General features: G+C 38.8%; 1 protein-coding gene across 5 annotated transcripts in view; it reads left to right on the top strand.

Moving 5' to 3' along the window:
• ESYT2 (extended synaptotagmin 2) overlaps positions 1-26,918 on the top strand; it is a 66,601-nt gene that overhangs the window by 14,008 nt on the left and 25,675 nt on the right. For all 5 annotated transcript variants that reach the window (XM_052693442.1, XM_052693441.1, XM_052693444.1 and 2 more), the window contains exons 2-7: positions 10,160-10,201; positions 10,920-11,054; positions 12,062-12,138; positions 15,674-15,746; positions 16,613-16,702; positions 26,707-26,762. In XM_052693442.1, the coding sequence (XP_052549402.1) occupies positions 10,160-10,201; positions 10,920-11,054; positions 12,062-12,138; positions 15,674-15,746; positions 16,613-16,702; positions 26,707-26,762 (473 nt within the window). The remainder of the gene's footprint in view (positions 1-10,159; positions 10,202-10,919; positions 11,055-12,061; positions 12,139-15,673; positions 15,747-16,612; positions 16,703-26,706; positions 26,763-26,918) is intronic.

Genomic DNA, 26,918 nt, shown 5'->3' with positions numbered 1-26,918 from the left:
ATCATTTAAGATTTCAAGAAGCATTGCTCACAGTTTCACTTACATAAAACTTTTTTGTCCTACTTATTATGCAGTGTATAACTGCAGTTCTTGTAAGTATTAAATTCTGTTCATTTCAGATTTTATCTCATGAATATCTGTGTCAAAGCTAAGTGCTGGTGCAGGGCTGTCAGGCTGTTTTTAATTGTATATGTACAAGTGCTATATCTGCACTCTGTGGCCACTTTGCCCATGCTGAAGGGTTTTTCCTAACATAGTTTTTGTGGTATTTTCATGTTATTATCAGTGTAGCATTATAAGTGTGCTGGAATATAAAGTTGCCACAAGTCAGTACCATCAGCTACTTTACTGGAACCAGGATTTTACCTGTTTTTCTAATGCCAGAGTAATGAAATGCTGCATTTACATGTGAAAACCCTACTGCTTCCGAACTTTGTACAGCATTTTTCTGATGGTATCTGAGGCTGACAGAAAGCATGGATCTTGTGGCAGATTTGCAGCTTGCTGGATGTTATTGTGCAGTTCAGTGGCTTACGCATGCGTGTTTTCAGCAGTGGATGTTGGTTTGTTTTTTAAGTGGTATCCCTTCAGTCTAATTTAAGCACACTTGCTGTACTACTTATAAAATGGGTAAGAGGTGTTAAGCTCAGTCACGGGGCAGTTACTCGAGTTGAAAGGTAGGCTATTGAAACAGATCTGCAATTTGGATGAATAGAGGAATGAGCTGTAGGCAGGACTGGAAACATACTTTTAAGATCTCCTCAATATATAACGAAAACACTTTTATTTCAAAGCCAATGGATATGCCTGCAGTAAATAAAGATACATAAGAATGAAGCTAACAGTTAATTAAGTTGGGTGGCAGGGTGAGTATTGGTTCCACTTTGTAGTTCAAACACATGATGTAGCATACCTAAGTATAGAAACTTGGTCTAGCAGAGTGCTTCAGTCTTTCCTTAGCAACCCACGCTACCAAAAACACACCAGAGCTGTCCTTCCTGCTCTGTTCTGAGTAATGGCAGCAAACTCCATGGTTTAAAGGTGGAGTTTATAAACAGAAATAGCATAATGATGCCTGCAGTGGGTTAGAATTCAATGGTCGTGTCTCCCAGTTCTGCATTTCTTTGGTTTCCTGTTCTCAGCATGATCCTGCTTGAGGGTTACAGTCAGTTTTTGGAGAAACTGCAAGTATGTTCAGGGAAGGATAACTTCATGGTACTGCTTGCTTTCTTTCCTTAAGCCTCAGATGTAGTTGCAGATGTTGATTTCTGAACTCCAAGGGCAGGGCCTTTGATCTCACCTAGTGCAAGACTTGGTAAGTGGTGCCAAAGAAGTGTGTTTTGTATTCTGAGTATCTTTGGTAAACAACTAACAGCAAGTATTTAGTGTACTATGCTGAGATGTGGTCCCTTCGTGGGGGGAGAGGGCAGGCAAAATCCTTTCAGAGGAAGCAAATGTTAGAAATCTTGCTGCAGACCTGATCATTAAGAACACTGAGCTTTATGTAAGAACCAGCCCAGAAATGTACGAGTGGCACTTGGTTTGTGTGTGTCTGTGTTTTTTCATAAGCAGGTCTGCTTGGACTTCCCAGTACTCAGTATCTGTTCAGGCAAGCTTCTTGTACTTCTGGATGAAGTGCTGGTGTTGCGGGTGAACATGTTGTAACTGATCTGTAGATGGGTGGTGTCCTTAAGAAGACAAGAAACAAACATGGACAGTTTCAGAGAACTCTTGTGCATGTGGAATGAAGTGCTTGAATGGAAAAACAAGAAGGAGATGCTTTGTGCCACACAGTATTTTATGCTGTTCGTTAACCAGAGCTTTTCTCCTCACCATTTGTCATCACAGTTTGAACTGAGACCCAAATAAAACATTGTGGTTGTGGGGTGTTGGTTTTTTGTTTTTGTTTTTCATTTATTTTCTTGTTAGTCTGTTTTGCCTTCTGTCAGTTTTTCAGTATGGTTTTAGAGTTTATCACTGAATATTTAGAGGTTCAACAAAACTGCCATGCATTGCATGTGTCCTGTATACTTCTGAGATTTTACATAGTAAGCTGCTGGTTTTTCAGCTAGAAATAACACAGGCAGATTTTAAGATGTCAAACCTTCTAAGATTTTTGATTGTTTTAAAAAAAATCATTTAATATGAAGAATAAAATCTGGTAGTTAGTACTGTGTGCAATACAGTATGTACAGATTTTGCTGCACTGAGAAGTTAATCAGGCGAAAGAGTGTAAGAACTATATAATGACTGTGTTCTGTATTCGTGTCTGGCTTCTAAGGATGCTATTGACCCAGCTTGAATTTGCATGTAATGTTACTGGTTTTGGGGTGAGCAAACTGCAGACTTGTGTTTGAGAGCATGAAAAAAGCAACGGGGAGAACTTCTATTTTTATGACAAAATCTTCTTAGTACAGATAGAAGCAGTATGAACTGTGGGCAATTTGACACAAAAGCCAGCACTTGTTTTCATAGCTGCAGACAACTCATGGAATCAGAATGGTTTGGGTTGTAGGTGACATTGAAGAGCATAGAGTCACAGAACATCCTGAGTTGGAAGAGACCCACTAAGTTAGTAGTGTCATAGAATGGCTTGAGTTGGAAGGGTTCTTTAAAGATCATCCAGTTTCAGCCCCCCACCATGGTCATGATTGCCACTGACCAGATCAGGCTACCCAAGTCCCCATCCAGCCTTGCATTCAGCAACTCCAGGAGTGGGTCATCAGGCCATGAAAAAGTCAGTTTCCATCTTGTTTGTAAGCTCCTTTTAAATATTTAAGGGCCTCACTGGGGCGTCTCTGGAGCCTTCTGTTCTCTCTGGGCTGACCAAGCCCAGCTTCTTTAACCTTTCTTCATGGGAAGGGTGTTCCAGCCTTGGATACAGTTGGCCTTCTGGGCTGCATGGGCACACATCTGGCTCATGTTCTCATCAACCAGTACTTTCGAGTCTTTCTCCTCTGAGCTTGTCTCAATCCATTCTCTGTCCAGATGATGTTTGTGTTTGGGATTGCTCCAGACAAAGTGCAGAACCTTGCACTTGGCCTTGCTGCTCATGGCCCCATCTCTCAAACCTGTCCAGGTCCCTTGGGATGACATCCCTTCCTTCCCCTGTGTTGACTGCGACAAACAGCTTGGTGTCTTCAGCAGGCTTTCTGAGAGTGCTGTCAATCCTGATGTCCTTGTCGCCAGCAAAGATACTAAACAATACTGGTCCACTACAGACCCCTGAGGAACAGCACTTGTCACCAGTCACTACCTGAACAGTGCTGTGGATCACAACACTTAGAGTGTGGCCATCTGGGCCATTCCTTATCCACTGAGCGGTACATCTGTCACACCCATGTCTCTCAGGCTTAGGGACAAGGATGTGGTGTGGGACAGTGAGAGATGCTTTGCACAAGTCCATTCAAAGGATAGTAAGTTGTGCTGCCTCACTGGTTGTATAAGCGAGTTTTAAAGTTTGTATTTAGCAATCCAGAGAGGAAATTTTTCTTCTGTTGATCATGAAGACAGCAAAACACTCTGGCATGCGGTACGATCCTTGGGAACATGCCTGGATTCTCAAGAGAATTGGAAAGGAATTTGTCATCTATGCTTAAAAATAAAAATATAAAATATGATATTTTTTAAAATGTGACATTAAAAATAAGGTGTCAATGCCCTATAAAACTTAGATAACCCGAAAGCTAAAATTTCAAGGTAATTAAGACTGCTAGGGTAAAGAGGAAAATGACTGAAATGACTTTTGAGAATAACAAGAGATTAAGTGAGCAGCATGTCAAAAAGTAGCATTTTTCAAGTAGCAAAATTCAATGAGAGTCCTGATAAGTTTGGTTCATGCTGTACCTTTCAGCAGTCCGACCATTTAAAATCTGAGTCTGCTTTCAGTGGCAATTGTGGGAACCTGGAGGCATGGTAGCATGGGCTGTGAGGAGATGTCTGACTTCGTGAATTCTGGTTAAGTTAGATGTCTGGCACCTGCTGTGACAACAAGTCTTTGAGCGTAAATCCACTTCTTGATCGTTTTCAGGTGTCATGTTGATCAGTCCTTCATTTATCTATTGTCTTAACTCTACTTGTCCTGCCTTTCCTTGGACATGGGTGATTAAATACAATTGCTGTTGCTGTGAGCGCTCACTGAAGGTGAGACAGAGGGCACTGTGCTGTCTTAACGGTTAGCAGGTAGCAAGTTCACAGCTCTTTTGGGTAATAAGTGGTAAACCTAAAACTAATCACCTCTCTTTAAGAAGTGCGCAACTTCACTTCTGTTCCAACTGGCAATTTAGAAGAAAGGTAAATCTTTTGTTTCAGTTGAAGAAGGCCTTGAAATGTTTTTGTTGGGAATCTTTCACTTCACATGAACTTGGGGGTTGCTTTCAGTGAGTACTTATCCTTGGTGATTTCTGAATAAAGGATATGAAATCAACCAGTATAATCAAAGGGCTGCCAGCCAGATGCCTTGTTAGATCTGTGAACATTGGGGTTTTCATCCGTGCATTTCTACTTTATCTAGTGATTTCATTAGTCCTTTTAAATTTAAACCCTCCTATATGAAGTGTGAAAGAATTTTTATTCTCAAAGAGATATTTAAAATACAAAATCTGGCCATCAAGCTGGGAAGCGTAACTTAATTTCCTCAGTCTGTTTCTGTTGTGATAATTTTTTTTTTCTTTTAGGGAAAGACAAAAGCAAAATAAATCTTTTTACTTGGTGAAGTTAGTTTCTAATTTTGTATTTCCTGTTCTTGGTAACTTGTTTTGAGATCAGAAACCTGCATTAAACTCTGGGAAAAAACAGAGGAGCAAAAAATATGTTATGGCAAGGGGTATATATTTGTGTTGTTCTTCATGGGGTTAAGGTCTGATGTTTCTGGAAGCGAGTGGTGCTCAGTGAACTTCTGGGCTGACCAGCATTCCTCGAGATGGGATTGCAAAGGCTGAGTGTCAGGCTAGAAGAAGGGTTTCCCAGCTCCACTGCTTGCAGACTACTGTTCTGTCCTTCTTCCAGAGCAGCTGCTTATAATGCTTATCCCAGAGGATTTTATGGCAAGCTGCTGCTAAAATAGGTTTCTGGATAACTTCATTCTGCAGTGTACTTGCACTGTCTCTCTTTGCACTCGTGTGCAAAAATAGCAGCACTTAAGCAAATTTTATGTAGGTTTTGTACTGATGAGTCAAATTGCTGAAAAGTACTGCAGTTCTCAACAAGCCTCACTGCCTGTGTGAGTGAAGCATATTTAGTAGGTACTGAAGTGAAAGGCATGCATGGAGAAAACTGAACTTGTGCTTTGCTGCCTCAGCATCCTTCAGCTGAGTGGTCCTGGGTTGCTCTGTCAGTCACATCAGAGCAGTATTTCAGGGAGGATTTTCCTTTGCAAATACACTGTTGTTTTGTGTTGCCAAAGGCAGTGTTTCCTGTAGCAGCCAGGTGGAATGTCCAAGTGAGAGCACACTGGTGGTGCTGCAGCGTTGCAGTGGGGATGGAGTGAGTGAGGGATCCACAGCTGCCACGACTTGAAGGCCTTTCTGGGTTACTTTCCCAATTACAGTCTGATATGCAGTCTGATATGGCCTCTTCTCCCAGGCAACAAAAAGAAACCTGAGGAAGTGGCTGTAAGTTGTACCAGAGGAGGTTTGGGTTGGACATTGGATTGGAAGAACTTTTTCTCTCAGAGGGTGGTCAGGCACTGGAATGGCTGCCCAGGGAGGTGGTGGAGTCACCGTCCCTGGCAGTGTTCAAGAGGCACCTGGATGAGGAGCTACGAGGCCTGGCTTAGTGGCTTGTGGTAGCAGTGGTGATGGGAGGACGGTTGGACTAGATGATCTTGCAGGTCGTTTCCAACCTTGTGATTCTATGCACGTTTTGTGTAACTTCTTTAAAAAAAAATACTGATTAAAATGGCATTCTTATATTACTTAAAAGAGAAATGTAGATACTTCTATGATCATTGATAAGAGATGCTTGCAGCATTTAGAAAAGCATTAAATATTTTCAACTCAATTTCATGTTTTAATGCTAGCATGGCAGAAAGTTTGAGTGTGTGATCTGCCTCTGTACTTTGGCTTAGATTAAATTCAGCAGTGTGTGTAGGTGGGTTGACTGTCACAACAGTGCTGCAACCATTTGCAGCATTTTGTGAAGACCTGCACTGTGCTACCTTTGCCTGGTTTTACGAAAGAATATCCTGTGCACTGCTGCTATTGTTTTCCTTGTCTTCCAGGTATAATGCTGTAATGTGTTAGGAAGTTCCCATTATGAAATACCAGGATATTTATCTCATGTGTAAGCTGTTTTGAACTGCTTGGTATGACATGAGGAAGAAGAGAATAACAGGAGAAAGGGCTACAACAAAATACAACTTTCTCAACTATTCAGAGTATCTACTTTTCAATACTTGAGGTATATTCCTTTTGTATAGAAGCTTTCACATGTTCGTATTTTTCAGCACATATGGATGTGCTGAAAAGCTGCTTGTTTCAGTCTTCCTACAAGTGCAAATCTGCTCTTTGTCTAGTTGTAGTGTTGCTGACGAATTCCTTCTTTCACCTCAATGCCTGCCCTGGCTCTGAGCTTGTGGGACAGTGAGGAATACGGCAGACATCCCGCTGGGAAATGTGTGCTGAGCAGACGTCTGCTGTGCCTCGTGGCAGCTTGTGGGGCTGATAGCAGAGCTCACGTGGGGCAGCCTGTGCTGTGCTGCAGGAACATTTGGTGTGACACCAACTATGTGTGTCTAATGCTGCTCTGTCTCATAGGTGCAGATCTGACTCAAAGGGCATGGAATTCTTTTTTTTTTTTTAAGTGGTTTATTTTGTTTTCCGATGTGTTTTCCAAGCATTCAAATGCCTCACATTCCAGTTTATAAATAAATGCAGTCCTTAACCTTGCATGCCATTACAACTGCTTCTTCTATTAAGATAGGTTTCCATTTTTTCTGCTACTTCTACTTTAGTTTTTACAGTGATCAGAGAGCCCTAGCAGTTGCTTCGAAGGCCCTTCCCACCTGTATCTCTCTGATTTATATTGGGGTGGTTTCTTCTCCCTTTGATTTTTAGATGTTTGACTTTATTTATTTATTTATTTACTTATTCATCTATTTTTGTTTACAGCCAATTACCGTCAAACCCTGTGCTGCTTATCCTATGTAGCTTTTAGTTTCAGGACATGGTTAGTCTCACTGATTTACATAGGTCTTTCCAGTTGCAGTTCTGTGGAGTACCCTGTGGGCTGTAATAGTATGTATGACAAAGCTGATTTTCCATGCTCGGCCTCCTTCTGGATCTTACAGATGTTTTTGGATTTGAAGACATTCCCTGTGCAATGCATGCACAGTGATGCTCAGTCGAATTGTGTCAGGGTCCTTGTCTAGTTCTCATACTCACAGCAAACTGTATTTATAACACTGAATACAGATTCTGCTTTGCACAGGCTAATAATTTTACTACGTTTAAGACTGCAAGCATAGAATCCGTGCCAAAGTATGCTGAACGGAAGCAAATCAGATTGCTGGAAAATAATGGTAACAGCAGTTGTTTGTTAATTTAGGCAACAAATGGCTGAAGTTAATTGCAGTGTTTTTGAGGAGCCCTAATTATTAACTGTTTCAGCTTCTGTTTCAGGAATACTGAATCCCGCAGTTCTGCAACAGTAGTTGCAGTTGTTTCTACGTTGTGATTCAGAAGATACAGGAGCTAGGATATTTCTGTCATTGACAGAGTTAAGAAATTGCCAGAATAACACCAGGGCTGAATTATTGGAAGGGAAGGTGGGGGCAGGCAGTGGAAGGGGGGGGGAAGCAGTGCCTGCTTCCAGCTCACTCTTGTTTTCATTTAGTATAAATTTACTCACAGACAATTACTTCTCATTAGAAAAGAGTGGCTTGTGTTTGAGCAGCAGCCTTTTCACATTGGGTGGAGCAGAAGAAAACTGGGGCTGACTCCTCTGTGTGAATGAGGGAGTCATCCACCTGCTTCTGGAGAGAGAAGGAAATTGCTGCCTGGAATACACAGCATCAAACCATCAGCCGTCTTCAGCTCTCTCACCGAAAATGCCTGCCTTGCTGACTGGACACACAAAAGTGCAGTGCTGCTAAACTGAGCTTCAATCCTACCGTATTACACTCTTAATACTGGGATTCCTTTTCTTCATTTTTTTAATGATTTTTTTCTAGTCGTTTTGACTTAAAATGGCAACAAATTTAAGCAAATTAATCTGACAGTTATAATTCAAGGGATCACTTAATTTTAGCGTTTCATTTTTCCCCACACCATCTAAGGTTTCAGGTTAAGTTTAAATCATTTTTTATGCTGTACTTCTGGGTGGCTTGAAGCATCTTGGTTGTGCTTCTGCCCATCCCTACTCAGGATGCTCTCCTTCCACTGGTCATGCATGGAGAGGTTGTAGACTGATTGCAGTACCCTTTTAGGTTTTGATGTTAGCTGGACACACGTGCTTTTATTAATACACAGGGATTTTTGTTTGTAGTTTTAACTTTCCAAATCAAGCAGAAGGGGTGGGTGTCTAATCAGGGAGACCTTTGGGGAATAACTGGAAAGCAATTCAGTTATAATTATTTATATTGAAATTATATTGAGAATGTGGGTTATATTGTGACTGTATAGCAAAGTCTGCAGTGACTAGTCAAGTTTCTTGAAGATTTTCATCTGGAGCAACAAGTAATTAAGCAGTCAGTACAGATAGAAGGAACCAGCTGTACATTAAATAATATGGCCTCAGGCAGGTGTCTTCTAAACATATGACAAATTATTTTTACTGTAGTCTAAAATGGAATTCTTACCTGTAATTCTTAAGGGAAATTAGAAGGGAGAAAAAAGAACAACATGGTGGGTTATTTTGGTTAATTTCATCTATGTATTTATTTAGAAAAACAGTTCTGTTACTAAAAAAAAAAATGCTTTTCTTACAGTCAGAAGCAGATGCTCCTGATGATCTTGATCAACCATTTGTAGTGGTTTTGCTGGATCTGTGAGACAGTTGTAAAAATATTGTATGGAAAAATAACTGACTACATTGATTGCACTTCAGGGAGCAACCCTGAGAAATTTGGTGCTGCTCAGGAGATAACTTGAGTATACTTGAGAATATGGTTATGCTGATTGTTAGTGCAAAAATATAATAACAATTAAACTTAAAAAGGGTCATTAAAGGGGCTTTGAAATTCAAATTGTTGATAATGCAGTTTAAAAAGTGTGCCTCTCACTGTTTATGTATATAATGGGTTATTAGAGAAAATAACTAGTCACATTGCTGTGTAAAGCCTGTTACACTATGTGACAGTCTGTTCTGCTCTGAAGAGATTAAGACTTTGCAATTCATTTGAGACATTGCTTTACAAAAGCCAGCAGATGCAGGTCACGGATTTTTAGTGTGTTCAGAGGCTCTTTGTGTTTCAGTGGTGTGACCTGCATCCTGTCATTGAAGCTGGTCACAACATTAGAAAAACAAACTGTGTTTCTGCTGAACTGCACTTTTTTACCTGTCTTGTTTGCGTGGAAGAGACAAGGTTACTAACCATGGTTTACTTCTGGAAAGCTGCTTCAATTTGTTGTTTTCCTGTTGTGATGAGCACTTTCCATCCAGCTATATACCATCACTCCTCTGTCTCTCACCGAATTCTGCAGCTGCCTAAGAATGGGAATTATTAAAAATAGCTTCTGAAGAGCTTTTGGGAGAACTTAAATCCATGTATTTGAGATTCAGCTGAACGCAGTAGATATTCTAATCGTAATTTATTGATATTGCAAAAGACCTGGCACGAATGAAAGGAACAGTTGGAGTCGGAATTCTGGCAGTCGTGTTAAAAGCCTTTGAAACATGAGAGGCAAAGTTAGCTGACATCTTGCACTAGCTGTCAGCTATGCTTATTATTTCTTTTTAGCTTGTTTGTGGTTTTAAAGCAACAGTAAATTCCAGATGTCACTATAAGGTATATGCCTGGGCTTGTATTTGTGCAGTTTGGAAATGAGTTCATATTTATTTTCTTGAGTTCTGATGATCTTATCAAGAACACCAGGTATTTAATGTGTTGTTCACTCATATATAGTGTTTGTATGGAGACCAGTAAGTTTCCTGTTTTATTAATAACTGGATACGATCAATTAATACATATTTTATATTTTATATTTGTTTTTCTTTTTAGGTCCATTTTCCAGACACAGAAAGAGCAGAATGGCTCAACAAGGTGAGGGCAGCAATTAGCACTGCTTCCCAAAAAAGTCCAAGGAGGAAGGGAATTTAAGATCTAAAAGACAGCAGGGAAGAATCTGGGAATAGGATGGTTTTGGCTTTCTGTGCTCTTTTTACAAGTTCCTAGTTGCTGATCCAGTCAGTCGTGAGACAGAGCTGTGATAGATCACATCTGTTTTCACAAGGTTGAGATTGTGTGAGATTTTGGAGAGTGACTTTAGGTGGCATTAGAATAATGACAGCTATAATTGTGTGGAAGTCATCACAGCTGTAAACACAGTTTTTTATGTTCTACTTTTCTGGGATGCTTTCCAGTTGCTGTAAGTTCCTGACCTACAATCTAAAAATAAATCAATTTTGCAGTTTTGATTTGTGTTTGTAATAATAATGTGAGATACTGATCTGTGTAGCTTGGATTTATTTAAGTGTGTTTCATTCAAAGATCAAAGAAGAACGCGAGTTCATTAGAAAATAGTAAATAAAGTGCTTGTGCTTAACATTGAGCTTGTGCAGGCTGCATGTGAATACGTGTGATAAAAGAAATTGCTTAATATCATTTCTTTTCCTTCTTATGTCTGTAATGAACTGTCTACAAAATGGACATGTTCAAAACATTGTACAGTATTTCTTAATATCTGCCTTCAAAAATACTTTTAGTTACTTCTGAAGCTGTTTTATAAGTAAGTTTCTTTTTATTTTTCTCTTTTTCTTAGACTGTAAAACAAATGTGGCCTTTTATTTGCCAATTTATTGAGAAACTCTTTCGGGAGACCATAGAACCAGCAGTAAGAGGAGCAAACAACCACCTCAGTACCTTCAGTTTCACGAAGATCGATATTGGTCATCAGGTCAGTTTCTGGTCAGATCTTTTTAAGAGGCTCTGCCTTAAGTACTGTTTTCATGTATCCTGTTTAAATCTGAATAGTTCTGGTGTAACGTTAAAATAAAATATAGCAGCATCTAGTTATGTGAAGAGCACATAGCAACATGATCTTAATACTGTTCATGTAATGCTTTAGATTAAATGAGCAGGGAACATTATACTTTTCTTATCAGATGTTCCAAGTGCAATTATCTTGTTTTGTAACAGATGTACTTGACAGCATGTAATGTATGGAGTCCAGTGACAAGGCTTCTGGTTCAGCTTTTCACACTACTGCGTGTTACAGTTTCAGGGAACAGATAGATGTTCACCTGCTGTTCAATCCCATGAAGAAGGGATCATAGTATATAACTCATGTGCCTGCAGGAGAGCCTGTTCGACCAGTCCAAGCTAAGAATAAGTTAGCACTAATTGCAATAAGTTGGGCACTACTTATTCTTACCTGCTTCAACCAATATTTTTATTTTTTGAGAAGATGAAAAGCACGCAAGGGGCTGTACCTGTTGTGTTCTCTCTGTGTGTGTGTGTGTATGGAGTTAGTGAATTATTGTTTTTTCTGAGTAAATTATTCTAAGGGAAAGTAATTTTAATTGTAGTTCTGCCTGGACAAGAAAGTGGCACAATACTGTGACAGCGTAAGATGTGTCTAGTACAAAGAAATCAGATGTTTACTAGAGAAGTTGAGGTAGAGGTTTGGTATAAAGCCTCTAGTAAACATTGAACTAGTAAACATTGAAATCTAGTGGTCTAAAGCAAGAGTAATTGCCTGAAGGGTTGTGATTGAGTGGATCCTTCTGATTGTCTTCAGCTAAACTGATAGAATTACTTCACACCTTTGATAGTGCTTATAGTAAATGTCTAACTTGGTATCTTCACACATAATTAAGTGTATATGCACCTTTATTTCTAACTTCAGAGTTTAATATTGCATATATCAGTAAGAAGATTCAGCTTCAGTTTTCTTTTTTTCAGCCTCTGAGGATAAATGGTGTAAAAGTGTACACTGAAAATGTGGACAAAAGGCAGATCATTTTGGATCTTCAGATCAGGTGATCTTTATTTTCATATTGCAACAGTACCTATGCTTTAGAATATGTCTTGTTTATTTAAGTGGGCAGTTATGTTGGGGTGGAATGAGAAGAATTGCTTTGGTACACAAATGTTGTTACTTCTGATTGCAAGTGAACGGAGGAAGGAACTGCATGCTGTAAATGGCATTTAAATGAGGCAAATAGTATATCAACTATCTGTATGACTGCATCATTAAATTAACATTGGTTAACTAAAAAAAAAAAAGATTTCCAAATCTAAAGCATCATGTATGAGTTACTGCCTTTTTTTCTAATTCATTACAACTTTGCCAAAGGATTTGGTCTGTATGACTTGTCTTTTCTCAATTTCTTAGATTCTTTATAAACACAATATGAGATAATGATTGCTGCTTTAGAAACTTGTGGTCATGCCTCCAACTGTAGTAAATCTATGTATTACATAATGACAATTGCTTCAGGTTTCTTTGCCCTTTCATATAGGTTTATAAATAGACCTACCCTGTGCTTGCCAAAGACTTTCCTCAACAGTGTCTGCAGTTACAGGGTTTTCTGAAAGCATGCTCAGTGAACCCAGCAACGTTTCTGTAGTTAACAGTCATAGATAAGTATTATGGTGACTATTTTGCCTGCTTGTACCTTGTGGAAAGGCTGATTTGTCAGTCCATTGTAATCCTGCAGAAAGCAGCCTTCTGCATTTCTTGCTGCTTCCTCAGTAGTAACTGAAAAGATAATTAGGCATCTCAGCCTCTGTTTTTCAAAGTCAGCTCCAAACTTTAAACTTGATTATTTTTAATTTTGAAATATTTTTCTAAATTTCAGCTGTGTTTAAGACTATAGGCTCCTTTGTCTAAGGTGGGCTCCAGAGGGTTAAGATCTAAATTGGTTACTGCATCCTGAGCTTCAGTTCTGGGAGGTTGATTACCTCTGTGAGCAAGGGCCAAAAAAATTCCAGGAATGTCTTATTTCCTAGACTTCAGTGAAATCTGCAGCCATATGTTACATGGCATTACGTTGGAACCTAGTTAGAAAAGTGATAACAGCTGGAGAAGAATTCAGTCTAACAGGCTGAAATAAATTCCTTGAAGTTGTTTAAATAACAAGCCTAACAGCCTGACATTGCACTACCAACAGCACTGTCTTTCAGGCAGAAAACAGAAATTGAACTATGGGGTAACTATCATAGCTTCTGGCAATTGAGGCTAGAATGGAGAATTTTGCTACTGCTACTGGCAGCAGACAAAAATAAAAATTGGTTTAGTAGACCTTTTAAAATAATGAGAGTAGTTCATAATACAGAATTACAGATCACTGTAATCTGGGAAATGTGTTTATGCTATTCTTAAGGCTTTTTCCTCTGGCAATTTCCTACTGGCTACAGTGATCACATAAAGTGTACTTGGCTTCTGATCTGATTCCTTACAGCTATTCTTGTATTCACACAAGTGTGTCCTCATTAAACTGTAATCTATCCCTGTGGTCTGTACATTATGGGAGCCGTAATCTTACTGGGGTACTATGATCTGAATGTATAGAACTTGCTGAGTAAATGAGTCTTCAAGTTGTATGTTAGTGTTGCTGTGGAGTTCTATGCTGCTTTGACTGTTGACAGACCCAGATAAATATCTGAATGGATAAAGCTGTGTTTAACTTTATTGTAAGGTTGAAAGTTTTTGACATTGCATCCTTAAAGGCAGTTCATTTCTTACTCCGATTACTAATCATTTTATTGTGGATTGTCAAATGAATATATTGTTTCCCAGTCATCATTACACAAATAACTCTGTTACACAGTGCCAAGACTGAAGTTTCAATTGCAGGTTTGAGTTGGCCTTTCTGTAATACTGTTACATGAATTTATAACATATACTTATAGAGTTGGCTGTGTGTGTGTGTGTATAAATAGCTGGCTAGTTAGATACAGATATAAAAAGAAATTACATCGTTTAAAATTGTGTATTAAAAATTATATACCTATTTTTAAACTGCATTCTTTCCAGAGAAAGCAATGGTCATCTTCCTAAACCCATTGTGTTGTTTTCTTCCAGTGCCCCAAACTTGTCATTTTGAGTAGTCTGAAATAAATTCCAACGTTGGGCATTACAAGAATGTTTTGCTGCTCTGGTGCTTTTCTTTTTTACTGTATTTGTTTGAAATCAGATAGCATCATCACACACACAGCACAGTAAACTGCAGGTGATCTGAATAACAGATATGAATGCAGCCACTCTCACCTTCATTCTCTTGATTCTGCCTTGTGAGTGGTTCCATTTTCTTCATAATTTCCCAGAAATAATTTCTCTGTAATAAGATCAAACTTTTAAAAATGGCTGAACAGTTTTTGCTATATTGCTTAGGTCTCTTGGAAGTTAATACAATTCTGCACCTAGAATACCCTAAGTGACAATCTTGTATTGGTAGCTCCATCTTACTGCCATTAATATTTGCCAGAAAGGAAATGATTTCAAACTTGGAGCTATATTTCAGCAAAGCTATTTGACATATGAAGAGCCACCATCATCCAAGCCAGTTTATAACCTTTGCTTACATTATCTAAAAAGAACCCAGATGTTTCTGCTGGTAGATTATAAAATGAAAGTATCTGTTAAACAATTCACATTCCAGGATTGAAGTGTATCAGTTCTAGGATTTCTCAAGCAAGTGATACTGACTTTGTTTTTAGTATTACGAAACTGTTTGGGCTCCTAAGGATAAGCTTGGAAGAACAGAAAATACCTTTCTATTTTATCAACAGATATCTGATATAAAAATAAAAATTCATCTGTCCTTACTGCTTGAATGACTTGAGGAACTAATGGTAGTGCCAGATCATCGTTCTGTGTTTGAATTGAAACTCAAAGGGAACAGAAAGTCTTGCAGTAACTCCAAAAACAGCAGGAAGAAATTAAACATGCAGAAGCTTTGGTTTTACTGGCCAGCACGTGCAAAATTTTAAGCATTTGAGGTGCTCCCAAAATGAGGTTCAAGAACTCCTCAGGGAAAAACTTGAATTGTTTTTAATGTTATTTTCTAATTTGCTTCTATCCTTCCTTCCCCATCAGCAAAGTCTTGTCTCTTTTGGCTTAAGCCTTGCTCAGTGGATCATCCTACTAAGCATGCTCAGTTTATTGAATTTCTAAATATTGTCTGTTTTCACAAATCTCTGGATAACTCAAAACAGCTTCCATTTGTAGCAAAACAACCACCTCAGCATAGTGCTGCTTTTATTACATTAGATAAAAGTGGACCTAGCTCCACATAATGTCATTGAGACTTGTATAACAGCTTTCGTAGAATTCCCAAAATTAATCATATGTGTTTTGTCTTACATATGTTTCTGGGGATGATGACATACATCTTTGTATTAATTTCTCAGTGTTTTGATAATAGTGTTGATGTTATGAGGTGGATAGAATGACTTGGGTTGGAAGGGACCCCAAGGATCATATAGTTTTGTTGGGTTGTGCAGGACAGAACTAACTCTACTGCAGTTCAATTTACAAAAGTGAAATGTATTCCTTTATTCCTTTCTTAGTTTTGTTGGAAATTGTGAAATTGATTTGGAAATCAAGAGATACTTCTGTAGAGCTGGTGTAAAAAGTATACAGGTAAAGTACAGTTCTTCTTTATTTTGATATCCAGTTGTCACTGCACTGCAGTTTGTGGATGAAATAGTTTACAAGTTGCCAGAGAGAGCCACTAATTTTGTGATTTTATTACTTACCTTTTTTTTTTTTTTTTTTTTTTTTTTTCAGAATTGAGTAATATTGATATTATGTAAAACTTCAGTAACATGACTGAGCTGAAAAGGGTACTTTGAGATACAGAATTGTTTTAAATCAGTACCATATTCTATGGGAAAAGAGAGAGAATGAAGCTAGTGCAAATGTACATTTGGTGTGTGGGTTCATAAGAGGAATCATTTATCTTAGCTTTAGGTATTACCTAATAATGTAGATCACAGAATAACTAAATTGCAAGGGCTGAAAGGGATCTCAAGCTCGTTGAGTCCAACTCCCCTGCTAAAGCAGGTTCCCTACAGTAGGTTGCACAGGTGGGCATCCAGGTGGGTCTTGAGTATCTCCATAGAAGGAGACTCCACAGCCTCTCTGGACAGCCTGTACCTCTGCTCCATCACCTTTGTTGTAAAGAAGTTCTTTCACATGTTTGTATGGAACTTCCTGCGTTCAAGCTTTTGGCCATTGCTCCTTATCCTGGCCTCATCTATCAGCCTCCCATCTCCTTTTAGATTAATGAAGTGAATTTGTAAGTCCAAGCATTTAATGCGTATGTACAATTTTATGGATTTGGATGAAGTTTTATACATAAATATAAAAATATATATATAAAATATGTAATTCTTCCAAAATTGGGAACTTTATGAATTAGAACTGTGAGCATTGCCAGTGAATAGATTATATTTAAACTTAAGCTGAATTCAATTCCATTGTCTTTTTCTGTTTCTCTCTCCCAGATCCATGGTACTATGAGGGTTATCCTGGAACCACTAATTGGAGACATGCCCCTAATTGGAGCACTATCACTTTTTTTCCTTAGGAAACCTGTAAGTAGTATCTTCATTTCTAGTCTCTTCAGATGATAAACAACTTTAGTCAGTAGATAATGGAGCAAGAAATAAGCAGCAAAAGGAACAGATTTGGGAAATCACTTGGGAAATCACTTTGGTTGAAATTAGTTTCCCGTGGAAATGGTGGAACAAATTTTACTATTAGTAGAAGAAAACAAGATGAATAATAATTACCTTGAAATTATGAAATGTATATATCAAAGCTGTCCACTTTCCTTACAAGCTTACAGTCAAAAGAAGAGCAATAGGTACCTTCTAGATGGTTTGTAAGAAAACATTGCTGCTGTTTCTCATGACAGTCTGCTAGGGAGTATGGTCTGTGTTAAAATTCCACTGCATATGTTCAGAATTGTAAAAACTATGAGGATGCTATTAACCACAGGTTTAAGTCAGAGTATGGAGATGATCTACTCTGATGATTGAAGTTTTTAACTTCGATTGTAGGTAGGCAATTTTTATTACATTTACCAGTGACCCAAGTGTGAGAACAGGTATAGTACAGATTGAGATGGAATTGGCATTTAAATTAGTCGTGACAGTAGCAGAGTGAGTGGGAGAAGATGTCACGTAATTCAGTTGGAAGAAGTGCTGGGCTGAAGTTCCTGTCTGGGCAGGAAGAATAGCCAGAGCCTGAGCTGCCAGTGTCTTGCTGGTATGAAAATTGCATAGAAAGACTGGAATGTATAAACAAGAGGAGAGCTTGCAAGAAACTTTCAGTTTCAGGGATAGAACTTCAGCAGAGATACTGACCAGTTGGAGGGTACCCAAGGTAGGGAGAAGAGAGTTCACTATAAGGGACAGGCCAAAAGAATAGAAATTGTTTAGTTCAGAGAAAATCAAGAACGTTCTTGAAAAATGTCAAGAGCTGTTAAAGAAAGCATGTATGTAATGTGTTCTAGTTATATAGGGTAGACAGGATAACAAATTTCAGCAAGGAAGAGTCAGGCTGAATAAGGAGAATGAAGGAAAGCATGATAGGTAGAGCTTGGGAGTGACTTCAATAGGCTGCTTAAAAATAATCTGAATTTCTGATGTCTTTTAAGAACATATTGGACATACATCCATTGGGACTGACATAGGTATAGCTCTTCTAATTGAAACAGTTCTGACCTCCCTCAGCCTTCTGGCAGTGCTTTGCCCAGCGCAGCCCAGGATGCCATTGTGGCAAAGGCACATTGCTGGTTCATGTTCAGCTTTGTGTCTGGGCAGTACAGGTCCTTTTCTGCCAGGCTGCTTTCTACCTGAGTGATCCCCAGTGGTGAGCACGATGCTGTTCCTCCCCAGGCTCAGGATTTTGTACTGCTACTACCTTGTTGAACTTCATGAGATTCCTTTTAGTTTATTTCTCCAGCCTTTTGAGGTCCCTCTGGGAAGCAGCAAAACCCTCTGGTGTGTCAGCCACTCTCAGTTTTTTGTCATCAGCAAACTTGATGAGGGTATGCTCTGCCCTATCATCCAGATGTTAATGAAGATGTTACACAGGCTTGGACACAGTATTGATATCTCAGGTACACTACTAGCTAGTTACCAGCTTCTAAATAGAACGTGTCACTGATCACCACCCTCCGGGCTGTCTGTTCAGCCAGTTTTTATCCTCCCACAATGTCTGCCCTTATGTCAACAGCTTGAGTGTGAGGATCTTATAGAAGACAGTGTCAAAGGCCCTGCTGAACTCCAGGAGAACAACGTTCAATGCTTTCCCCTCATCCATCAGGCTGCTCAGTTTGTTGTAGCTTGTCACATTGGTCAAGCATAACTTTTCCCTGGTGAATCCATGCTGATTTCTCATGGTCTTTTTTTTCTTCAAGTGCTTGGAAATGGGTTCCAGGACTAACTGCTCCATCCATACGACAATCTTGTTTTAGAGAAAAAGATAGGAGTATGTAATACATGTTATATACTTGCTGGCTCAAAGTTTCTTTGATGTTTTGTGTGTGAGGCAGTTTCAGTAATTTGAGCTTCAACATTGTAGTAAGAGAGCAAGTGGGGGGCATCATGGAAATTCTTATAACATACAGGCTTTTTTAAAGAAATTAGTTGTTCCTATTTGTTACTCAGAAGTATATTTTGCATTGGAAGGTTTTATGTCTTGGATATTTTCTAATTACAATATAAAAAGAGTGATGTCAACTCGAGCAGATTCAGATTATGCCTGAATTTATATTACAGATATATGGGTTTAGGCACTTTGAAACAGTCTCAAATAGATTATCCTAATTTCCTCATCACCATGACTCTGAAAAGTTGATCCTATTTTCATGGTGTGGAGGCGTGGAAACATACTTGAATGAAGTCAGAAGATAGGCAATTATATTATTTAGTGAAATCCCATTATTTTAATAGTTATTTTGCTCTGTCTTATGATACTGGTTTTGTTGACTTGGTGAAAAGGTAGGTTTGTGTGAGTGTTTATATATGGTGTAATAAAAAAATCTAGTGTTGGTTGCTTCTTTCTTGTTGCTCATGTCATTATTCTAGCCCTTTGGTAAAAGGGAGGCACTTCATGCAGCACCGTTAAAAACATCGTTTCTCTTATTTGGAAAGGATTGGAGGAATAAGTTGAGATGAACCAAATTTGGATATCTGCACATTTCTACGAGTCTAAACATTAGGAAGATGTCTGCTTAGTTTTATCTCCTTTTTATCCTCTGGCACAACAAGTAGGGGTTTAGGGCATCCGTTAACGTTCATGTTTAGACTAGCAAATTAAACAGGGCCATGAGAAGGATTGAATGTGAGAGCAGTCTGCACCGTGTCGCCGTTAGCGTACTCACTGTTTTTATTTCTGGTTAGTGCTCTCCCAATCCATTTCCTGACTCAGTACTGAATGCTTAACTCATACTACACCTAAGCTAGTAAACTGACAATTTATCAAATGAAACAATAACATTTCTTATCAGGACCTCATGAGTCCCAGCTTGGGAAAGAGTTCCAGCGCGCTTCTGTCTTTAGTCCTAACCCTGTGCCAACTGATTAAGGGTCTGGTTCACTTAGTATGAGGAGAAAGGATGGGGAGTAGACTAAACTAGGAAAATCAAGAAGTCAATGCTCACACCCTAATCTGTTAATAAAATTATTTTTCACCCTGTTTTCATTTAAATGCTAAGATAGTGGTCAAGGTCCCAGCAAACTAAAGTGTGGACTCTCCCATCCCCCCCCTCCCCCCAAAAAATCTGTGAATCAAGTTATTCTGTAGTTTTATGTTATACACAGATCTCGAGGTTTTTTCCAAGCAGACTTATAGCAGAAAGCAAATTCTGTCACCTTACTAGAAAGCAAGTGGCTGCAGCCAATCAAGGCTTGACTTCACTTTTAGTTTTTTGTTAGGAGAGAAGAGGAATTAGTTGGCAATAGCAGTAGATTTTGTTCTCATATTTTCCAGTCTAAAGTAACGGGCAACAATTCCAGCTCTGTATCGTCTGCTTGCTGGCCTTAATGACTATATAAGGCAATGCTGCCCAAATTAATAGTTCTGAACATAGTTGTTTAATGAGTTTGCCAGTCTCATATTTCCGACTAATGCATGGAGTATAAAATGCTCCACGAGTTGCTACTTTGCACAGAGTTTTCAAAATACTGTATTTTCCTAGTGCAAAGAAGTAGAAGTTTCAACAGCTTATAAAGTGTGTCAGAATTTTAAGAAATCTCAAGAGAGAGAAATGCATGCATTCTAATGAAGTTGTCTTTTAATGAAGAAGTCTTTGAAGTTGTCTTTTAAGTCAGAGCTTCAGTGCTGGATGGGTTAGCACTGTGGAAATGGCCAAGATTTTAAGGTCTTTTACACGACTTTTCATTATGTTAACACAACATATACTGACCATTCATTCTGCTTCTCAGATGTAGTTATCTTTCAGTTTCATAACAAAATATATCACATAGCTAATTATTTTGATTTTTGGCTCAGTTGCAGAAATGGCTGTACACAGTGTTGTACTGTGATTGGTAATATTCAAAAGCTTATTTAGTGGCATGTTTATTATTGAAAACCTGTCCTAAGTCAGCCTACTTCACTTAAAAAAAAGGTAAACCAAAACCTGCCCACCTCCAAAAAGCAAAACTGACAACATTGTTGTTCTGAATAAACAAGGGCTGGAATGTAGAATGGAATTCCTGTATAGCTCTTCTGTATTCTCTCTGTGCTTGCCACTTGCTGACTTGGGCTCTGCTCACTGAGTCGGTGTGTCAGGACTAGTGTGAGAGTATGAAACAGAGAGCTGATAGAAGGATGGAAAAAAATAGAAATCAGGGGGAATTGGCTTGAATTTTAACTTTGAGTAGTTGACTCTAAGAAGATTTTTACAGGATCAGTCATGGAACTTCTTTTGGTCACTTTCACTCAAATTTGCCTGCTCTCCTCCCTGCTGAACTACACCTCTTATTCGTTGTAATTATTGTCTTGCTTTAATCTTTAGACAGATAAAACTGAAAAACCTACTATTGACAAACAGATCCTGTGCAAAGAAACCCTTCTGTTTCCTATAACAATGATGAAAAATGACATTATTTCCACTTTCTATGACATTGTATGGTCTAGCCTTGCTCGAGATTTATTATGCGTAAGTAAGTTTGCTGGGGAAATGCTCTGGAGAATGTTATTTATGAAATTATTAAAGCAAACTTATTCCTGGACGACCATTCACAAATAACAGAAGAGGGCACATTAGTTCCCATCTCATAGCAGATTTCTTAGAAGCAGCACAGCTTACCACTGGAGTTGCAGTCTTGGGCTCAACAGCAGAGCTCAAATTTGTCCTGCGGAAATCTTACACTTCTTAACTTGATTAGCAGGAAGTTGTTCATCAGCATTTGGAAACTTACTTTGTGGTTTTTCTTCCGAGCTTACTTACAGCCAAATGAAGCCCCAACATTGGCAGTGTTTAGAGGTTGCCTTTTGTGCAGCTATGGACTTCTGTAGTGGCACTGTATATTCTGCAATACCAGTACGTTTGTTTCACTTTATAAAGCATCTACAGTTTTGAAAACACTGAGTACACATAAGTACACTCAGCAGTTTTTGGCCTGTATTTTCTTACGGGCTGCAGGTGTGTGTAATTGATTCTTTTAACTCTTTAACTGTAACACAAAGGGAATGAAGGAATGGATTAAGAATATTACAAAAGAAATGGATTTTGGAGCAGAATTCAAAGCAACAGTCAGTCTCTCTTGCATGTCATGCAGCTGCTATAAGTCCATGGTTGAACCAAACAGAAAAAATAAACTAAGCTGTGCTTATCTGTGTACAGAAGAAAAAAGCTAAGTTAAAATTAAAAAGTTAACTTGTTAAAATGTTTTATATTTCTATTTCTTCAGTGGTGTGTTCTAAAGGATCTCTACAGATGTAGGTTTTTTTCCTATTGCACATAATAAGTGGAAGTATAAGTCACAAATTTACAACACTGTTTCTTGCATTTTAACAAAAGCTGCATAAATCAGTCATGTCATATCTGCCTGGTTCACACGTATGCCTCAATTTTTTATCTTTGTTAAAATCTCATCTTCCCAGACTATTGATCTTCACTTGATTTTAGGGAGCGTTCTATTACGGTTTTAAAAACCTATGAACCTCAGAACTGTTCTTCTGTACTATTTAACCATCCTGGGGTTTGTCCTGTGTTGCATGTAACTAATATAGGGATTTATGGAACTTGTTAGTGCAGTTGCAGGTTGATGTCGAGCTTTATGTGATTGCTGTAACATCTACGTGGCTATTTTTGTGCCTGTGAGTTTCAATAATACCTGTTCATTTATTTGCATTGTTTTGCTTTGTCAGCACTAAGAATCGCACCTTGCACATCAGGCACTCTTGAACTCCTTCACTGTCCTTTGAAATAGGAAAGGTAGCTTTTTTTTTTCCCCCCGGTTCCTTTTACTGTTGCTTTTCCAGATGATCAATAAGCATTACATGTAACCACTCCTTCTCTTAAATGTAGAAAATATCTGAAAGCTCTTCATTTTTGTTCTGAAAGCTCTCTGAAATGGGTTTTGGAAGCTTTCCACTTCTCACGGTGCTTCTGCTACTGTGCTAGTAGATGAATTCCGAAGCTTGTGGTTCTGAGGAGTTCCCTGCCTTGCCTCAAGTCTCAAATACTGTAAATAGAGGATGTAGGGAAGGAGAATACAGGAAATTACAATTGATATTTGGAACTTGGAGCTTACGATAGGGTTTCTCCCGGATAACATGATTATTTGTGATGTCTGATCTCGGTTGAATGTTTGATTAATAAATTCCAAAATTATATGATCCTTTGAAGAGACCTTAAGTCAGCCAGGGTTAACCCAAAAACACTTCTGAGCACTGGGGCTTCTTAAAACACAAAATATTTAGGGTACTTTTAAAACAGCTCCAAGCTCTGAAGCAGAGTTGATTGAGTAGTGAAGTGTTTGGGGTCCATGCTCCCTTGCAGGTAGGGAGAGGAGAAGCTGTGAGATCACTGCTCTGGCTGTGCAGCTGCTGGCTCTTTCTCTCTTGGTGCTGCCCCAATGAGCAGGTTCAGCTGCCCCTGGGAGAGGTAGCTTTGCAGTGGATGGTGCCCTGGGGCCCAACATGGAGAACCTGGCTGCCTTCGTTTCCTTCATTTTCCCTGCCTGCTGTGGGCAGCTGCACTGCGAGCTCATCGCATAAGAAGTCCTTGGTGTGTGTTAATAGTTCCAAGCTTTTAACTGCAAGTTCAGCCTCCTATATGTGCCTCCTTGGAGCACATCTCCCTGTCTGCTGTTACTGCTGGCTCAGGGTGTGAACCAGTAGGCCTGGAAAAGCAGCCCACTAGCACAAGCCTTGAGCCAAGTCAGTATTTAAATGTAGACATGTTCTGTTATTGGAATACCAGTTGCAATAACAGAGTCATTGAACACTGTGAGCACATGTACACCAAATCAATTTATTGGACAGATTTTGGACAGTCACTGGTTCTCACATAAAGATTTTATATTCCTTTACCTTTCCTTTAATTTGTATAATAAAACATGTACAGGAATAAGGATTTGTGTCTGGGTATGAGTGCCTTTCAGTACAGAGTTTAGATAAGACAAATTTCTTCACTCTAGGAAGAAACAAATTTTTTTCCCACTGTTGTCAGCTGAGAAGGAATTGAAAGGACTTTGAGTAATATGGCACTTTCTCATTAACTGGAAACTATAAATGAGCGTGTGAAATCCTGCCCTGGGGCAGTTTGCTGGCTGCTAACAGCCTCTGTTTGCAAGGCATCTCACCTGGAGGCTACCATGAGCTATGGAAGGACGCTGCGCTGTTTCTGGCCACAGGCAGGGTTTCACCGGATGACAAAGTGAACACAGCCTTCATAGTGCTGCTGCCTTCACGGTTCTGCTGCAAGGAACCAGCTGGCACTCCTTGAAGTTAGCTAAACCGAGATAGTTATGCATTGCTTGAGGTGGTGGCAGAGAAGGGAATGGTATTGCTCAGCTATTTTGGACACTCAACAGGCTGAAAGTTTTTTTGTTCAGTGTTCTGTTTTTGTTTTAGCGTGGTGTTTTTTGTATTCAGAGTTTCAAAAAGTGGTTTGTTAAGTGGCAGTCCTTTTCTTGCTCCCTTTTCTCCATAGGGTATTTTAGGCTGGTGATGATGCTTTAGGTTACTATCAGAGCCATAAGTTTTAAGAATTATTTTTCTTCCCCTGCAAGTTATGGTATTCAAATGCAGTTGCAGAGCATTTTACTGCAGTAAGCTTGATGGCTTTCTTCTCTCTCTGATGAACGTTTTTGTTGTCAGTGCTGATCTCTGTAGTACTGCAGATATTGCCTGAATTTGGTGTTACCTTTTGGAAAACTCATCTTTTCCTACATTAGTGAATTTGTGTATTATGTTGGAGTGCGATTTTGTATGGAAGCCAAAAGTTCAACTTAAAACAACCATTTTGAGAGGAAATAATATGAAGGGGAAAAAAAAAACGAAAAAGCATCTGTCCCTAATAGCTGCAGATTAAGATCAGAAAGTTTTTCTTTCTGTAGTGATGTTAGGTATGTTTCCAATTAGTGCTGGTCTCTTCAGGTAGAACTGGAAGGAAGGCACAGCACTGGGCAAATTTAGCAAGCCTTGTCCACAAAGGCAATTTATCTTCAAAGCTCAAACAGTTAAAGCTTGATTTCTGCCAGGAGTTTGAAAGCTTATATCCCTTCCAAAACATTTCATGGCTTAAGATTTATTTGCAAAGCTCTTCTAGTAATCCTGTAAAGTGCTTAACCTCAGTAATGTTTTTGACTTTCTTAGTTCCAACTTTGAATGGAAAAGGATTTATCTTTAAATTTTGAAAGTTAACCTTTTTCATACTTATTCCTGTACAGTAAGAGGATGAATAGGCATTTCTTATTGACACTAACTGCATTTCTTCTCTAAATGACCACCATTATTAGCAATATATTTGTTAAGTTTCTTTCCATGCTTAGTTTTTACATGCTTTATGGTTTGATGGGGTTTTCAGACTGATGACAATGAATTCGTAGCATTGTTTTTGAGAACTGTGTAAAAATCAAAGTATTGATAGTGAGATTGTTCCACAGGACAATATGTGTTTCGTATATTGCATTTAGTTATACTAAATGAAGGTCATTCCACTCTCAGTCTCTCTCCTGAATACACAGAGATGCAGGAGTGTAGTAAGTGTAAAAGGAAGCAAGGAAGCTAAGATGATCTTGCAGCAGTTTTCTAAAGGGCTACCAATAGGCAAGTACTAAACATTAAGCATCTGTTCAAGTCTGTGTCTTGATCCTTCTCACTAACATTGCCTGGACGCTAATATTATTGCCTGCATGGTACCTGGTTTATTTTCTCTTATAGCAGGTTTACAGAATAGTTGCAGCTGGCAGGCACATTTTCTTCCTAATTATCGGTTGCAGATAGTGGTTCATCGCTAAGTGGTTTGTAGGTAACATTGTTGACGTAGTTGGCCACCATTAAAAAACTACATTAAGTAACTACTTAAGAATTGCTACTTATGTATGTAAATTTATTATATGTTATCTTTAGTCTAAGATACTTTAGTCTAAGTATTCACAAAGGAAATTACTAATTAAAATATAAACAGACCATTTTAGAGAACGGTATGTATTAGTTTTTGAATAGAAAATAAGTGTAGGTGATTCTTTTTGTTGGTTTGTGGAAAGATGCAGCACAGTTCTTGAAGAAGGTCTGTCTTCTTCCACACTCACCATTATTAGTTTCTTAACTGAGGAATCTCTGAATCCTTGTAACATTTTTTTATGCAATCACAGAACAATTTGGGTTGGAAGGGACATCTCCCACTAGATCCAACTGCCTAGGGCCTCATCCAGTCTGATCTTGAACACCTTCAGGGATGGGGCATCCACAGTTTCTCTGGGCAACCTGTTCCAGTGCCTCACCACCCTCATAGCAAATAATTTTTTCTTTATATCTAATCTAAATCTACGCTCTTATAGTTTAAAACCATTGCCCCCTGTCCAGTCATGATACTCCCTGGTGAAGAGTCCTTCCCCATTGTTTCTGGAGGCCCTGTTTGGTACTGGAGGGCCACTATAATTTGGTCTCTCTGGAGCCTTCTCTTCTCCAGGCAGTATTGAGCTTATGTGGCAAAGAAGCTTTTTTGGTAGTTTTGGTAAGTTTTGGTAGCAGGTGGCCTATGTGAGCAGAGCCCAGCACAGCTCCACGTCATATCAGAGCCAGCCCCAGCTCCCTTAAAGGGACCCACTGCTGGCAGAGCTGAGCCATGAGCAACGTGTGCATTGTGTATTTGTGCGTGGGGAAGGATGGATTATAGGATGATGCATTGTTTTGCTCATACTGTTTTAAAAGCCATTGCTAAAATTGTTTTGAATGGAATAGGTTTTGGTTTTGTGTTTAAAAAAAAGCACCTCCTGGAATGTTATGATTAATACTAAACTTCTCAGAAGTTGTTACCATCACATTAATTTCCTCAGTACTATTAATTCTAAGTTGCTTTTCTTGTTTCTCTTTTTTTGTTTGTTTTTTCTTTCTCTGTAATTCACAGCTTTTAGAAATAAACTGGACTGGACTGACCAATCTTCTCGATGTTCCAGGGCTGAAGTGAGTATATGTAAAGCAGTATTTGATAGTCAATCTCTTCCCCAACAACAGTCCCCATAAAACCCAGAATAAGACCCACCTAATCACTTTAGGTTAAATGACTCTGAGCATTTGTCTCTTTATTTTGAATTAAGTGAAATTACTCAACATGGAGAA

Source organism: Tympanuchus pallidicinctus, unplaced genomic scaffold, assembly GCF_026119805.1.
Source record: "Tympanuchus pallidicinctus isolate F22 unplaced genomic scaffold, pur_lepc_1.0 scaffold3, whole genome shotgun sequence".
In the NCBI taxonomy this organism is placed as follows: Eukaryota; Metazoa; Chordata; class Aves; order Galliformes; family Phasianidae; genus Tympanuchus; species Tympanuchus pallidicinctus.
This window is presented reverse-complemented; position numbering and strand designations above follow the sequence as displayed.